Source organism: Doryrhamphus excisus, linkage group LG2 (genome assembly GCF_037039965.1).
Source record: "Doryrhamphus excisus strain RoL-2023G ecotype Guam linkage group LG2, RoL_Dexc_Guam_v1.1, whole genome shotgun sequence".
Taxonomy (NCBI): domain Eukaryota; kingdom Metazoa; phylum Chordata; class Actinopteri; order Syngnathiformes; family Syngnathidae; genus Doryrhamphus; species Doryrhamphus excisus.
The window spans coordinates 15,544,980-15,561,385 of record NC_136358.1 but is presented as its reverse complement, the minus strand read 5'-3'; the positions used below and the strand labels follow the sequence as shown (position 1 = coordinate 15,561,385).

General features: G+C 38.9%; 2 protein-coding genes across 3 annotated transcripts; one reads left to right on the top strand and one right to left on the bottom strand.

The window, feature by feature from the left end:
• Positions 1-298: 298 nt before the first annotated feature.
• LOC131132671 (suppressor APC domain-containing protein 1) lies at positions 299-4,192 on the bottom strand. Its single transcript, XM_058078513.2, has 4 exons — positions 3,878-4,192; positions 2,406-2,567; positions 2,191-2,328; positions 299-762 (listed from the first exon to the last, which is right to left on the bottom strand). The coding sequence occupies exons 1-4, from the start codon at positions 3,986-3,988 to the stop codon at positions 673-675; spliced, it is 501 nt and encodes a 166-aa protein (XP_057934496.2). The 5' UTR covers positions 3,989-4,192; the 3' UTR covers positions 299-672.
• Positions 4,193-11,224: 7,032 nt separating this feature from the next.
• On the top strand, positions 11,225-15,761 carry cdkn1d (cyclin-dependent kinase inhibitor 1D). Of its 2 annotated transcripts, none has more exons than XM_058078537.2 (3): positions 11,225-11,370; positions 13,136-13,590; positions 13,668-15,761. In XM_058078537.2, the coding sequence occupies exons 2-3, from the start codon at positions 13,140-13,142 to the stop codon at positions 13,724-13,726; spliced, it is 510 nt and encodes a 169-aa protein (XP_057934520.2). In that variant the 5' UTR covers positions 11,225-11,370; positions 13,136-13,139; the 3' UTR covers positions 13,727-15,761. The 2 variants fall into 2 exon arrangements, with proteins under 2 accessions (XP_057934520.2, XP_057934519.2); XM_058078536.2 differs by lacking the exon at positions 11,225-11,370 and adding an exon at positions 11,549-11,754.
• Positions 15,762-16,406: the final 645 nt, after the last annotated feature.

The window sequence follows — 16,406 nt, the reverse complement described above, 5'->3', positions numbered from 1 at the left end:
ATTTCTCCTTAAACCCGTATAAAGTGTAGTTGATGTGAACCGTACCAAGCAAAGGCGTGACATATTATAAATAAATTTTTTACAGTGTGTGTGTGTGTGTGTGTGGGTTAGAGCCAGTAAATAGTGCTGGTACCCTGGGCTTGATGGTTCAGTGATGCTGTGAAGACGAGAAAGCATGAAGCTACTTAAATGAAAGCCTCTTCCATAATGGATGTTTGTCTTTTCAGGTGATTCTAATCGGATTCTTTGCAGGAAGTGTGCACACTAAAGCATGACAGACATGAGACTTTATGTCCTTTGAACAATTTAGCCTTCAAATCATATGTCATCACATGAATTGCATGAACACATTCATCACCTGTAGTATTATTTAGCAGTATTCTGCAAAAACGACAGTAACAATTCCTGTAAACTTGCATGATGACTAGTGGAGATAAAGTTTATCAGTGGAATTACGATCAGTCCAGGACCACCAGGATGGACCGGCATGTTCAAACAGGGAGCCCGCATGCAGGGACGGAAACCAGAGTACATGCAGACTTTATAGCGGGTCTGATTTCAGTAGGTTTATTCATCATGGTCACTACAGTATGTGTCAGGCAAGTCACATATATAGAAGATTTATTGACTTAAATAGTTATTTACAAACAATGGGACGTGTGCACCTGACAATTAGCGGGCTTGAACTTCATAAAGTTGTTCAAGGAGAGCGTTTTTTTCCGTTTCTAAAATGAAGATCCGTTGATTCTTGTGGCTCACCTTCTATTAAAGAGAAACACACACAGTGGAGGTTATATGTAAGTGGGTCATTGGTGTAGAATTGTGCTGGGGGGAAAAAGGAATTTGATCAATTTGGTGGTTTAACACTGTTGTACAGTTGTGCAGTCACACAAATTCACATATTTTTAAATCCTAAAATAGTTTTTCTTTTCTACAGAAATGCCATTAAACATAAGACAGTAATCATTTATACTGTAGTGCAGTGATTCCCAATGTGTGGACCGCGGCCCTCTTGTGGGCTGTGGTGGAAATGCAAGTGGGCCATGAGAGGTCATTAAAAATATGAGGCGGGGTACACCCTGGGCTGGTGGCCAGCCAATCACAGGGTACATATAGACATATAGATCTGAACTTAATTCCAAACAAAGTAGGGAAAAAAGGACAAAGAAAGTAGCCAAAAAAGTACCACTTCCACACACAATGGGAGAACTCTTTAAACTCCATCGTATCCGACATGCCAGGTTAATGTCTGATCAGTGTAACATTACATCGAGTAACCAGAATACTACATACGATGTGTCTTTCAATATTTTTGACTAATAAATCAACCACAAAAGAGCGACCGCAATGTAGCGAACGATGACGGTAACATACAGTCATATAGACAAACAACCATTCACACTCACATTCATACCTATGGACAATTTGGAGTCGCCAATTAACCTAGCATGTTTTTGGAATGTGGGAGGAAACCAGAGTACCCGGAGAAAACCCACGCATGCACGGGGAGAACATGCAAACTCCACATAAGAATAGTAAGAATAACAACAACAACAATAATACTAATCATAATAACAATGACAATAATAATTAATGACAATAATAATGACAATAATAATAATAATAAGTTACGTGCATTTCGCCTATGTACTGTTTATAGGACAAAGGTGGGCCATGGACATTTTTTAGATTTTCAAGTGGCCCTGAGTTGGTAAAGTTTGGGAATCCCTGCTGTAGTGCATGTGCTTCGTTTAGCGGTTTTTGAACGCACCTTGGTTGTATGCCGTGATGCAAAAGTTTGTTTGGGACTGTGTTCCGAATGAACAGTGGCATTTGTAGAGAGAAGGGAAGGGTTTCGGAGCTGAACCCGATCCAATAATTCATTTTTATTGCAAATGTTGATCCGAAATGTAAAGTGAGTGAGAGGGAATTGTATGTTTTTATGTCTTTCTTTAAAACGTCTCTCCATCTATTTTCTATGCTGCTTATCGTATCCCAGCTGTCTTCGGGCGAGAGGCGGGGTACACCTTGGACTGGTGGCCAGCCAATCACAGGGCACATATAGACAAACAACCATTCATACTCACATTCATACCTATGGACAATTTGGAGTCGCCAATTAACCTAGCATGTTTTTGGAATGCGGGAGGAAACAAGAGTACTAAATAAGTAAATAGGGTTGACACTGACCTGAGTCAGTACTGTGTGTTGCCAGCGGAGGGCGCTGTGTGCTGCTGCATCAGGCAGTGAAGAGTTGGGCTCAGTCATGACAGAATCCAAAGACGCCTTCACCCGCTGGATGCGGGACCTCAGCAGGCCAGAATGAGCCTGTGAAGGAGACGGAACACAAACTGTTTTTTTGTTTTGTTGCCACTATGAGTATAACCTTGAGGAGAGGGGAGTACCTTTGCGACACCATCATGGCAGGAGTTGACCCTGCTTTTGGTTTCTTTCCATGCCTTGTTCTCTTCTAGCTTGTGTTGGTACCAGCATCGGGCCTTCTCCAGAATCTCCAGACCGCAACACAAAGCGTCTTTCTCCTTTTCTAGATCCTTTTGATGCTTTATCTAAAGAAGGAAGGTTAAATGTCTACTGTATGTTTTGGAGTGAATTTATGTCAGTTTACTGTGCTGTGTATTTGCAGATAGGTGGCGAGTGTGTTTCCACATATTGTTATTCTCGGCCTTTAGCAGGAAGCTGACAATGCGTCACCACCCAGAACAACCATCAGGCACTGTGACAAGGCGGAAAAAAGGACTACTAATACAATGATGAGCTATATGATTGTCCACATTATGCTATTATAATACAGTTGAAAATGAAATTAATTCATGGAAAAAATATATATATATATATATAAATAAATACAAATAATGGAAAATATTTTAAAATTAAATAACTCTAAAAATAAATAACCAATATTTATTTTTTAATATATATCAAATAAACAACTTTCATTCATTCATTCATTTTCTCCCGCTTTTTCCTCACGAGGGTCGCGGGGTTGCTGGAGCCTATCCCAGCTGTCTTCGGGCGAGAGGCGGGGTCAAATAAACAACTTAAAAAATTAAATACAAACTATTATATAATTGAATTAGATTTCAAAATATATATATTTGTATATGTATAGTCATAGAATAATTATTAATTAATTAATTAATTAATTAATAATTTCATAACTACATTATTATTATTATTATATTTTACATAATCAATATTAATAACTAATGAATAAAATAATAAATAATATGTCTTTATTTGCCCTGCAGTAGGCAAATTGAAGTTTATGGATTATTCAAATTATTTATGATCAGAATAATGAATTTGATGAACATATTCTAAACATTATAAGACACTTTCGCTGCCATATTGTCATTTCTGCTGTATTTTTTATACTGTGTATCTACACCGGAATTTTCCAGTTAATTAATACATGACTGTAATGAAAATAAATACTTTCACAACAATAATGTTTTAAATATAAAAAGCAAATAAGTATTTATTTGTCCGGCAAGAGTGACGTTTTGAATATACACTATAAAAAGAATATGTCACTAAATGATAATACACAGACAACAGAATGCAAGAATAGAAATAGCATTAAAATGGAATAAAAATTGAATAATAAGACACGGTTTCTGGTTGAGCGCTCACACCCACCTGTGTATGTTTTGTCAGCTCTTAACGACTTTCTTACAAGCCTGCACTTGCTCAGACTTTCAGGCTGACATATTCATACAGTACGGTACAATAAGTTCCCTTTTCGTTAATCAACACATCCTTTTGCCACATGAGACACTTGCTTGGACCAAACCGGTGAGGTTAAATCGTGCTTGAAGAAGCCAAACATGCCAACAGACTCTTGTGTGTCTCTTACCCATAAGTAGAATCGAAGGGCATCCAGGCTGTAGAGGCTGCTCCTTAGTGGAATGATGACCACGGTGTAGGAGTGGGAGGAGGCCACAGCAGCAGCAGGAGGACACGCCATGGAGACAAACAAACATCACAGTACTGCAACACAGGAAAAAATGATTTGTGTGTGTGTGTGTGTAAAAGAGAGAGAGAGAGCAGGCAGAGACAGCATGGTGTCCTCAGGGCGAGGCATTGAAAAATTCCACATGTCTCTGCCATTGCTGCTAAAGCCACAGTGACAGGAGAGAGAAAGCAGCAAACTATTAGCACATATACAAATTAAAAGGGCAAACAGTGTAATAGTGCTTTTTTATGAGTATTAAAAAGTTCAATTGATTCTTCTTTCTGCTATTTACAGTGCAGCGCTTTGTGCCAACACGCCAACACGCTCCCAGGAATGTGACATACAATTAGGGGCGTGTCCTTCACACAAATGTATATTCCTTTTTTTCTTGCACACGTGGATGGGTGCACTGGCAGTCATGTAATTAGCTGGTCAGTGCCTGCACAGATAATCAATAAATGTCACGTGTATTGTGATTTATTTGTACTTCCAGGCAATACTTTTGTCATATTAGTGTCACAACAAATAAATATAAGTATAACTTATCATTTAATTAATGTTAATCATGTGATTAATGAAAAATGTGCATTTTTTTTTAGTGTGAGAAGCCTTCCGGTGGTACTTCCCAACTTTCACCAGCAGAAAGCGCTGTCGCGTTAGTTAAACAGGACGCTTTACAGTTGTGATTCCTAATGTCCACCAGCAGAGAGTGCTGTTTTGGGGAAACTATGCCAGTCTTGTTTATTATTGAACACCAGAGGACGCCACAAAAGTTAAGGGTGCATTAGCATAAAAAACGCTAATTATGAACACTGACCTCACATTTTGTAGCTAATATCAGTCAAAAGTAACCTTTTGAACTTGCAAGAGAGGTATTATTAAAGAAAACATGACAATTGATGTTGTTGTTGTGGTGCGTACTGCATCATACTGTGAAGTTGTTGCAACTTTGGGGGTTGTTTTGGGTGGATGCCAATGTTGTGGCCAGTCAGTGTATAGGTCAAATTATTTGTTTTAGTACAGGGGGGCCCAAAGTGCAACCAAAAGCTTTTTTTTTTGTTAATTGTCAATCTAAAACAGGGGTCTCAAACACGTGGCCCGCAGGACACTAGTTTGAGGCCCCCGCCTTGATATGAAAGTTTAATGTTAGTGCGGCCCGCGCAAGTTTGATATGGATGCTGTATGGTATCATGTACCCAGAAAAAAAATATTACGTTTGATTAATGTTCATGTTAAAGGTTAAATAACTGTTAATAGTTATCCTCCCTATCCGTGTGGAAATGGTATGTTTTTGGCTATTTGAGTTTAAAGGAAATAACTTGAAGGCTACTGTTTAGGTCGCTAGCTCTCTAGTTTGCGAGTTAGCATGTGTCTCAAAACCCTGCAGTTGCACAATATGTTGTAAATAAAAAGAGTATAAATGTGACTATAGTCGTGTTTTGTCAGGTCTACAGGGCTCTAATAATGCTTTGTTAATTTTAATCTGAAAAAAATGATTTGTCTACCCACCAACTATAAGTTTTTATTATTTGCCGTTTTATTATTATTATTATATTTATTTATTTCTTACTGATTGATTGATTTTCTTTATTCTTGATTTGTTTATTTATTTTTCATCTTATTTTGTGTAGAAAAATAAAAAGTAAGATATTTGAGAACAGTGGAATGTTTTATCAGAGCTTTTATTGTAGAAAATTGGAACCAAAGCAACGTTTTTTTTTATTTTTTTGTTTTTAATAAATGCATTTTTTTTGTTCTTTTTTTTGAAAACCTGATGCGTCCCAGTCTCACCCAGACCTGAGCTCCAGTGGCCCCCAAGTAAATTGAGTTTGAGACCCCTGATCTAAGATGCATGCATGTTCATACTTTTGGGGAAGTGTATTAGCAGCCTGTCAGCAGCCTCTTCCACTTGATGATGATTTTCCACAGTAGGCCTCACAGTGGGGGTGGAGGGTGGGGGGGTGACTACCTTGTCTCACACACACACACACACACACACACACACTGTGAATTTGTTCCTCCAAGCTACGTTTTATTTATTGTGTTGTTGATCATAAAAATACACACTGCCTATTACGTGCTTGCTTTTACTGACTGGTTGGTTGGCTTTGCGGCTAAGAAAGGACGCCTTGTTGCCTCCTGTCTCACACACACACAGTGTCACTACTACATTCACACACACTTTCCAAAACCACAAACGCACACACACACACACACAGCAGCCACTACCGAAACCACTCGTACGTTTCCTCTGCCGCAGAGTGTGAAGAAGGCGGGAAAGCAGCAATCGGCGCACCCTCGGCCTGGAAAAACTTTGGCCCAGCTCTGCTCATTCAGGAATCTGGTTCAAGTATGTAACGCAGAAAAACTAAATTCCTGAATGCATTGAAGCACATAAACATGCAAGATAGAACATCTAAATACTCTAGACTTGCTGGTGTGTGAGTTATTAAAAACTCAGGGGGTGCTACACCCTCGAATACCAAAGTTTATTAAAAGCATCAAGCTTAAATTAGCTTCAGCTAAGAGGGGTGAAAAAAAGACAGTATGGTGTTTTTCAAGACAGGATTCCCTCCTGTGCAGTACCGCCTTTATCCACAGGAGGCAATAGTGAGTCATAGTTGGCTACATGCATTTTGTCTTTTCCATTAAAGTTTCAGGTATTTCTATTATTTTCTGTAATTTCCAGTTCATAACACTTAATCCTCACAAAATAAAAAAAATTAAAATCACTGTAATAAATCAATAATACAAATATACCTAGAATAAATAATTTATTTTCATATTTTAATTTAATAATGAAAAATAGATTAAATAAATACTTAAAATAATGTAAATCTTTATCAATTAAATAGAAAATAATCATAAAAACAGTTAATGTATTATACAAATATATGAGCAAAAAACTGAGTGATTTGAGCCATCACAAACTTCTTTCAGGGCTCATTATCTGAAACTTTGGCATGGTTTAACACGACAATACATTAGGAGAGAATAATACAATAGGAGAATACATACATTATAGCTACATTTATGGGTCAGAAAAGTAGAAAAAAAACATAATAGGGCCCCTTTAATTAAAAATAACAACGCCCCCCTACACGCTCACACATATGCAGTACATATATGTATATGTATGTGCATATTATCATGTGTGTGCATGTGTTAGTACAACACAGCCCAACCCAGATGAGAACCAGATGTTTGGCAGATGTAGATAAAGGCAAAAATACATCAGCTGAAACACTGAGGCACCTTTTCACCCCTGCTGTTAGAAATGTCACATACAGTGTCGTTACCAGGGATTCTTACTATCGGAGGCTGCGTTTTGAGGCGCAATAATGGAGATAATTTATGGATATTTAAGCACCCATGCATATTTGGGGGTGTTGTTGCAGTCATTGTGATATAGAAAAGGCCTCAAAGAAACCAAAACAAGCGAACCCTACTTAAACACTTATATGTGCATGAAAACAAAGGATCAATTTACACCCACTGCGGCCCACCCTTTAACTCCTTCTCGCCTAACCCCCCCCAAAACACAACTCAGCAATAACCCCAACCTATAATGGCAGAATAGTAGAACAATGCAAATAAATACAACAAGTTCTCAAAGGATATAAAGTTTGATATATGACCCCCTACTCACCTTGGAGGCACCCCAAAACAAACAAGTCAGCGTCTGCTTGGGTATATTTCAACGTAAACCCTTTCACCCTGACACCCAGGCTCCCCTGGTGAACCCCTGACAATATCCAGCTGCTCTCCCCGCACCCCTGAAAACGGACCTGTGGCCCCCACAGCTGCGTCATGCCCCCGCCAGGTTATGACTTTTTAATTTCACACTTTGCCACACCAAGAAGTACCGCAGAATGCGATACATCACTAGGAATTTTTAACCTCATTTCTTCTGTCACATTGGAAAAAAACAATGGCGGATATGAAGAAAAAGGCAATCGGGCAATTGACTGTCTGCGGCCAACCACTTCTCTAAGCCTCAAACTGCACCTGAGAAGCAACAACTCTTTGTTGTTATTCCTTCACTTCCTGTTCGTAAAACACACTTCCTGTGGGACACTCCTTGCTTAACAATACGCTGCCTTTTTTTTCTGTCAGCTACAGTTAGTCTCTCTGCTAAGCTAACCACGCGGCTCATGACACTATGACACTAAAGCACATGTTTGTCTTGTCATACAGCATAGAAAAACTGTTACATTTTTTTAAAATTACTAAAGCCCTCCAGACTTCAAATAACAACCCTATATTCAGCTTTACCCTCATATGAGCCAATATAGTTGACATAATAAAAGAAAGTAAGCCATCGAAGACATAAATAAGACGCATGCTGGTGTGTGTCACTATAAATGTGTTCCCTCGAGGAGATGAGTGGTAGGGTGGACAGGAAGTGGCTTTAGGGGTTGAGAGTTGAAGTTCAGCTTAGGTTCCAGCTGCTACAGTGGCGATGTTGTGTTGTGTTTGTTAACTTCATTTCGCCTTTTTTATGCTTGAAAATGATTCATTTAGGCCAAGAATACCAAAACATGTATTTTTTTTTACTAAAAACGGGCCGGATTTAACCACAAAACAGCCTGATTTCTTAATCAGTATATTTTTGAAAACCGTGATAGACAAATGAAGTGAAATTAGAACCATGATGCGACAAAAGATGACTGTATTGTCTTACCATCAATTAACAAACAAGCAACCTGGAGAGCCAAAGAGCCAAAGAATCCACCGTAAAACTCTTTATTTAACAATATTTGCTTGCATTTCTGTTTTTTAACAGTTAAAAGAAAATATATATAGACATTTACGCCCTATTCAACAATTTAAGAGACTTCAGTAGCCACGCAGCCCCAATGCGTCCATTACAAATCTCATCCCACTAGGAACACTCAATGTTTTCTTTCGCCCTCAAACTATTAGAACAAGTCACATTTTTAATAAAAACTAGAGCAATAAAAGCATATCAACAATGACAAAAAAACCCTTCCTTGTATAGCAATGGCGCTAACTACTACTATTAGCTTAACATAACACGCTAAACATCTTCTACAAAACTCCCTCTTTAACAATGTTGCTTTTATTTTTGTTTTTAAATAATATCTGACTTGTATAGTTTTCAACCAGCAAGGTAAGATATTATAGTAGATTATAGAAGTAGTAGAGCTAAATTAGCAATGACTGCTAAGCTAACCATGCGTCCCTAATACGTCCATTACGTCCAAGTCTCATCCCACTGGGGGACACTTGAATTGCAACAAAACCAGCTTAAGTTCTTTTCTTTTGCTTAACACAAGTCACATTGTCGTACGGCGCTGTTGTTTTTTTACTAATTTATTCAATGGCATGGTCTGCATAAGAAGGACAATGGCGGTAAGTACTACAGCGCCAAAGTATAACATGAATCCCAGGATTAGGGGATGTGGAGGAGGAATGGGGTGGAGGGGGTGGAGGGGGTGGGGGCACACCAAAACACACAGGACGCCGTGGAAGACAACAAGAAGAGGATTAGGACTTTAATGGAGCGCAGTAAGCCGACTGTAAATACAGGTCACAAACATTGCAGTCTCATAAGGACTCATTTTCAAATATGTACAAAAGGGACCAATTGACCTGTAGACGCAGATTAGTGGACTATTCAGGAATCGGGTCACCGTTGCTAACTAACTATTTTGCATCAGCGTGTAACGTGATATGACATGTAATGTTTCAGATAAACATTACAACATAAACTAATGCATTCCATTCATGGAAAGATTTGAATTGGTATATTTGGCCACCAGAGGGGGCTACTTTTTGCCCATTCAAAGCATGCAGCAAAAATGCCCCATCTTTTACATAGTTCTGCAAGGGTACCTTTGCTACTGAAATGATAGGTGTGTGTGTCGCTGTTGATCTTTGGTGTGTTTATAAAAATTTTAAAAAAGTGTGTGTGGTGTCTCTTTTTGGTTTTTTTTTAGCGATTGAAAAACAGTGGCGTTAAGTAAACACTAAAATGTATCATGAAACATTGATGTGGATAGTTGATGCTGAAGTAGTTTGACTTGTTTATAGCAGGACAAATGCAGTGACATTCACAGAACTGTAAATCTGCGGATTATGGGTAAAAAAAACAGGTAAATATACAGCATATATGTGTGTGTGAGGCATATTTAGGGCTTAATCCTGCATTGTGTAGCGAGTGAACAATGGCAACAAAAGAGAGAAGGAGCTGAATGTATAGTCACTATTATCGCAAATGTTTATCCAAAATTAGAGGACAAAGTTACCCTTGCAGGACAGTTAAGGGCATTGTATCAATTACTCACCATTCACTTGTTGTCCTGACACGTAACTCCCACAAAAAGCGGGGATCTACAGTATATATATATAATAATATAATATTTTACAGCAGTTTCGGGCAATATGACATTTTTTTTAAAAATATGTTTTAATTTTTATATCAAATAACCCAACCTCAAGAAATGTCGTGAAACGAACTTTATACACGGTCCCTGACCGGAGTGTTACACTACCTTGACATTGTGCAAGACCCCTCCCCACCACGTGAACAGTGTTTTTCAACTAAGAGGCATTCCGTAGTGGTGACATAATTACTCCTATAGCGGCTGCTGTCACATGCACACAATAACATGATCTGTGAAGATTCATTAAAAGCCTTCATTTAAAAGAAACATTGCAAGCTAATTATGTTTGAAAGCAAACTTCAACTCCAGACCCTCCCAGTGGTAAAAATAGTCAAAAATGTGTGTGGGAAAAACCTGGCGTTAAGGGCGTTGGTTGTCTCCAAGGTCTATAGGATGACTCCTATATTATGTCACTGGGGAAAATAAACATTGAAGACGGCGCCTACATAATAATAAAACACAACAAGCAATATGTAAAATACATTGAGCAAAATATAAAATATTATCTTTGTAGTAACAGAAAGTGTGGAGTCATAGCTATAGAAAGGAAAATAAAGCTACAATTTAGGACTAATAGAAATGTATTGTGTTTGGGCAATAAAAGTAATCTGATTTAATTTACACGGGTGACTTGTTGAGGTCAAAAAGCTGACTTTTCATGCAGAAAGGGCATCCAGGAAAGTGAAGTACACCCCTCATATGGCAACAATGTGGATATAGTAGGGATATAGTAGGGATATATGCAACAAGTGGGTCGTCTGTGAGCGGTCACGTTGCAGTTCAACGTGACTTGAGGACGTCGGCTGGGTGCCAGAAAAAAACGTGATGCAAGCCCAACACGAGAATGTGTGTCACATTGGAGGGAGAAGGGAAATGGCGGAGACTGCCAAGTTTCTTTGACCTACTTTCCAGTCGCGCTCACTGCAGCACACAGCGAAGAGAGCAACACGTACCGGAGCTTCCATTTTGAAACATCATAACGGGGTAAGAGGCATTATTAGACACACTTTTATGCACACGTTAACACAATAATTTCATTATGTTGCGTTACGGTCTTTTCCTGGATGTTTACCGTCCAAGTCAGACAATGACTGTTTTGATAGGAACCACGTGACTGACTTCGCTAGTGGGACGACCCAAAACCACTAAACCAAACCAGTACCCCTCCCTCCTCTCCTCTAGTCCATAACAAACAAGTGGTGTGCGATAAGGGGACGGGAACACGCTAAGGTGGGTTGTACCTTCCAACCTGTCAACGTGACACTGTTTTGTCCGAGGCTGTCACGAACACATCTCATTCCTTGAGCTGGTGCGCACTTTGCATGCAACAACAAGGTCTGGAATTTTGACAACTTGTTGACGCTAATGGTAAGTTTTCCAACATTAAGTTACTTTTTCTGACTAATTTCAGTAATAGGCTTAGAAATTGTTCGTTTATTTGTGACAATTAGGTGCTGTTTTACCGTTGAGAGCGTTGACAAGTTGCGGTTGTTTGTGTGTCGCATCTCATTAACCCACATCCTCTTTCTAAATAAATGAGTCATCGTCTTTCACTGTAGTAAAATCCCACTTCTTCTTGTGCTATTTTCATGAAACAAAGGTTTTAGTTGTGCCGTAATCTCTTTTTTAAACAAGGTCAAATGCTCCAAAATAAGGTAGCAAAACGCTGCGCAGTAACCTGATCTGCATACCGCGCCCACTTCATTTTCTGACGCAAACAACTTTCCCCGCAGCAGCCTGCCAATGCAGAAAACCATTGAAACATTTATTTTTTTATACTTATTTAGATATTACTTGTACAAATACATTTAAAAGTGGTTGAATCTTTCTGAAAGTCATTAGTTTAGTTCGAATTCACGTTTCTTTTTTTTGGAATTGTGATTTGATAAAGCAGCAGTTGGTGTGTTGGTGCGTGTATTTATTGTTAATTATCACGCAGTCAGACAGACAGTCCTAATTATGTCACCACAGGAGTCATGAATAATCTGACGAATAATCTGATGAGCACCCCGCACCCCTCAATTAATCTGAGATGATTTAGATTAGATGCAAATTTAATTTCGGATTATGCACCGTGTCAGCAAGCAATTAGTGAGCTCACAATGGCGGAGTCAGCGGCTATTGTCCACCCGTGGACGTGATTTGTTCGTGGTATTATATGTACACCACTTCACGGGGGAATCCTGCACAATTACAAGACACGTTTGACTGTCAATTTGTTATTATTTGGTCACACTACATGAGTCACAATATTAAGGTTGTTTACTCTTTATGTGTTTAATGATAAATGAAAATATGTGATATAAGAGTCACACAGTAAAATTATGGGATGCCCTGCTGTCAAATGCCCAGTTAAGCCGTAGCTCGTGATGCAAAGTCAACACTTGTACCCTAATTAATTTTGTCATATAGCAGCAGGGGAATGCAAGGAAACATTCCTCACAAGTGTACTGTGTGTGTGTGTGTCTCTCTGTGCAACCTTTGACCTTTCCTGGTGACCTCTGGCCTGCAGACACCAAAGCAGGTGGAGAATCAGGTGTGAGCTGCGATGCTAGTTAATAGAGATTTATGTGGTGTTTGTGTGGTGACCTGTTGCCGTGGTAATAAACCGCAAATGGGTCCAAGCAGGCTGATAGAGGTGTGATGGATGGGGGTTTGCTTGGGTGAAAAACGGAACCAATAAAAAGCCAGATCCCACCTCATGGAGGTCTAACAGAGCTCTCACCTTTTCCTTGCGTGTGTTCATCAGGGACATGGCGATGGACGCGGCATCGACATCTACTGAGATTGCAAGCAGAGGCGGCATCGAGGACCTGACGTTGAAGGTGGGTCCGGTGCGGAGGAACCTCTTCGGCCCTGTGGACCACCAGCAGCTGCGTCAGGACTTCCAGCGTCTCCTCCACATGAGCGTGGAGGCGGCTAACAAGCGTTGGAACTACGATTTCCGCAGCGACGCTCCAGGTTCGGGCTCCAACGTGCAGTGGGAGGAGCTCAAGTGCCAGGATGTGCCGGGATTTTACCGCAGCTGCACGATGAGACCGGCGGTGCGGTTTCACGTGGCGAAGCCTCCAAGGCGGTTCTCGATGTCGTCAGGCGAGGGGTCCCCTGTGTCCAGTAGCTCTTCTGGATCTGGGGACGAGTGTCTGGAGGTGACCACAAGGGGGTACTACAGGCTGCAAAAACGCAAACAGTCCGCCATTACAGGTGGGTCCACCATTAGTAAACAAACAAATCCTTGCAAATACTTGCAACTTACCAAACGTTGCTTTTTTTGTCTGCAGATTTCTTCAAGGTGAAGAAGAGGAGGCTTCTACATTACAAGGCAATGTCTCGCCAGTAGGAGCACCTCATATATCCTCTGTACATATGTAGCATCTTAGCACAAGGAAGCTACCTGTTTCCTTTTTAATCTAAACATACGGTTCTAAATATGATATATATATATATATATATATTCTATATACAGTTTTCCTCAGCTTTTTTTTTGCTATACTGTGAAATTCTATTATGTGCACTCTTGACAGTCCAGGGCTGTGGATAGTATTTGTCAAGGTGATGACCTCAAATGGTCACCCTTTGGTTATGCTAAAAAGTCAGAAGAGGTGACTATTCTTGGCCTGGCGCCACACATAAGTCTCACTCCCACCCCCCCGTCCCGCTAAGAGCCAGGGGTCAACACCTCGCCCAGGGTCCAAAATTGGCAGCGTGCTAGTGATTAGCTTTAGGTTAAAGGTTGACGGTGGAGGCTCAGCGATGGCTGCACGTCAGTAAAAAAAAAAAAAAGAAATATTGTTTTCCATTTATTTAGTGCCACCTAAAAATACTAATAAGTGAATTAAACATGAATTGAAAATATTTAATATTTTAATTTATTTTGTTTATGTCCCACCAGTGGTACCGATACCACAGCCCGCGAATCGATGCGTTAGGTTAGACTCCAAGTCATTATGGACACTCCACCGTTGCCATTCAGAAACATTACGCAACTATACTTTATGTATTATTCGCATGAAGGCTTTTTTTTTAACATCGTTTCTATGGATTTGGGTAGCGGAGCAGACATATTTTGGTGTTTTTTTTTCCTTCCAGCTTTATGCTTGTAATAATGTAGCATTTTTCTGTCCCTAAGTGACACGCAGCCCCCACAGGTCACAGGAAGGGAATGTTGTCGCTGAAGTGTTGCAGGCGTGTTATCGCCCGCTTGGAAAAGTTGCAACTGAGACAGTCGCACCAAAGAGGAGACAAAAGTATTGGGACACCCGGTGGTTTCCCAATACTTTTGTCCATGTGGTGTATGGTCAGTTATACTGGAGGGACCTACGGGGCAAAAAAATTAAAACTACATGATTCAGATTATTATGGGTTAAAAAGCTATAATCTGGATGAATACATTGCTTCTACCTCATCAATTCAGTAAAATACACAAAATATTATAAAAAAAAATATTTAAAGTATTGTAGCTCAGGTTGTTTGCATTTAAAATGAGTACAGAGAGACTGGGGGTGTAAAGAAAGAGGTTGTTCTGGTGTAAGAGTCAGCGAGGGACCCCGTTTTCATTCTGAGGGGCCCCTCACTGCTTTTGTTGAAATCACACACTCCGCCTTGGAGTCGCTTTGACTCCAGGGAAGTGGGGGAAGGGGGACGCAATCTTGTGTCTAATATAAAAACTTCATGGGAAAACACCTCAAACAGCATGCTTTTTTTTTTTAAGTTATTATCCACCCACCCTTTTTTTGCCCCCCCAATCAGTCTCTCTTTCACAAGCACACCGACTCAGTCACTGCAAGAATCGGCTTGAAACTCAGCATTTTTATCACAGTTCTAAAAGGGTATATTTCAGCAAACAATTATTCTTTTTCAATGTTTTGTCTACTTATTTGTGTGTTTGTGTGTGCGTGAGAGACAAAACATTTCTGTTAAAAACAAAAAAAAATCTATATTAACTTATTTGGATTTGTTTATATGGTTTGTTTGTTGGGAAGTAATTCGAAAATCCCTTTTTGCTATTACTAATAGTCTGAGACTTCTATCTTTGCACTACTTCAACGTTGTTGACAAGAGGACTATTTTTGTATGGTAATCTATTAAAAAGTAAAAAATATACACATCTGAGACATGGAACAAGTCATGACTTTCATGCCAGCTTTGCTCTTCTATTCCATCTGTCGCAGCTATATCAGTGTCTTTTTTTGTATTATGCATGAATGTATGATATGAATCCTTGTATACAGTTTGTAATAATTCTATAGTAATTTAATACTGGTTTGTGTATCCTTGCAACAAGTGTATGGAAACAGAATCATGTGTGTATAAGAAATGATAAAGAGATTTCATTAAGTGTGCTCACAATAAAATGTTATTGATGATATAAATCATATATGGGCCGGTGTTCTTTCTTCTAAGTGGCTGCAGCACCACCCAGTGGAAGGAAGTGTAATAAAAATTAATTACTGTCAAAGCTTCAAATTATTTTAACCTATTTTAGATCTAACCATTTACATTTTTAAAACATATTTTTGTGTGAAGTACCATTTTAGGTGTATTTGAAAATCTCCCATTCTATGCACCGTGCAACGAAGGGGATGATTAATTTTAAATCCAATAATAATCTAACCTGTAAAAATCATAAGTTACACTTTTAACCCTTGGGTCCCAAAATGGTCCACTCCATAAATCTTTAATAAAAATGTAATTAAAAAATGATTTGTTTCACTTTCACCGCACCAATTATGTAATAGGACCACATTGAAATAAAGGGAGATTTTAAGAAAAAAAGTCAAAAATGTATGTGAAAAAAACATAATAAATATATGTCACAAACAGTTGTAAATTTTCAAATATTTTTCTCATAAATTAATGACTTCATTCTACTGCTATTACTTTTTTCAAGAATAATTAAATTAAATAAAATTTAATTAAAGAAATTTTAAAAATTCACAAGAAAAATGATCATAAATTTACAAGAATAAAGTCATAAATTTATGGCTATTTTTCTAGCAAATTAACAACTTTATTCTCAT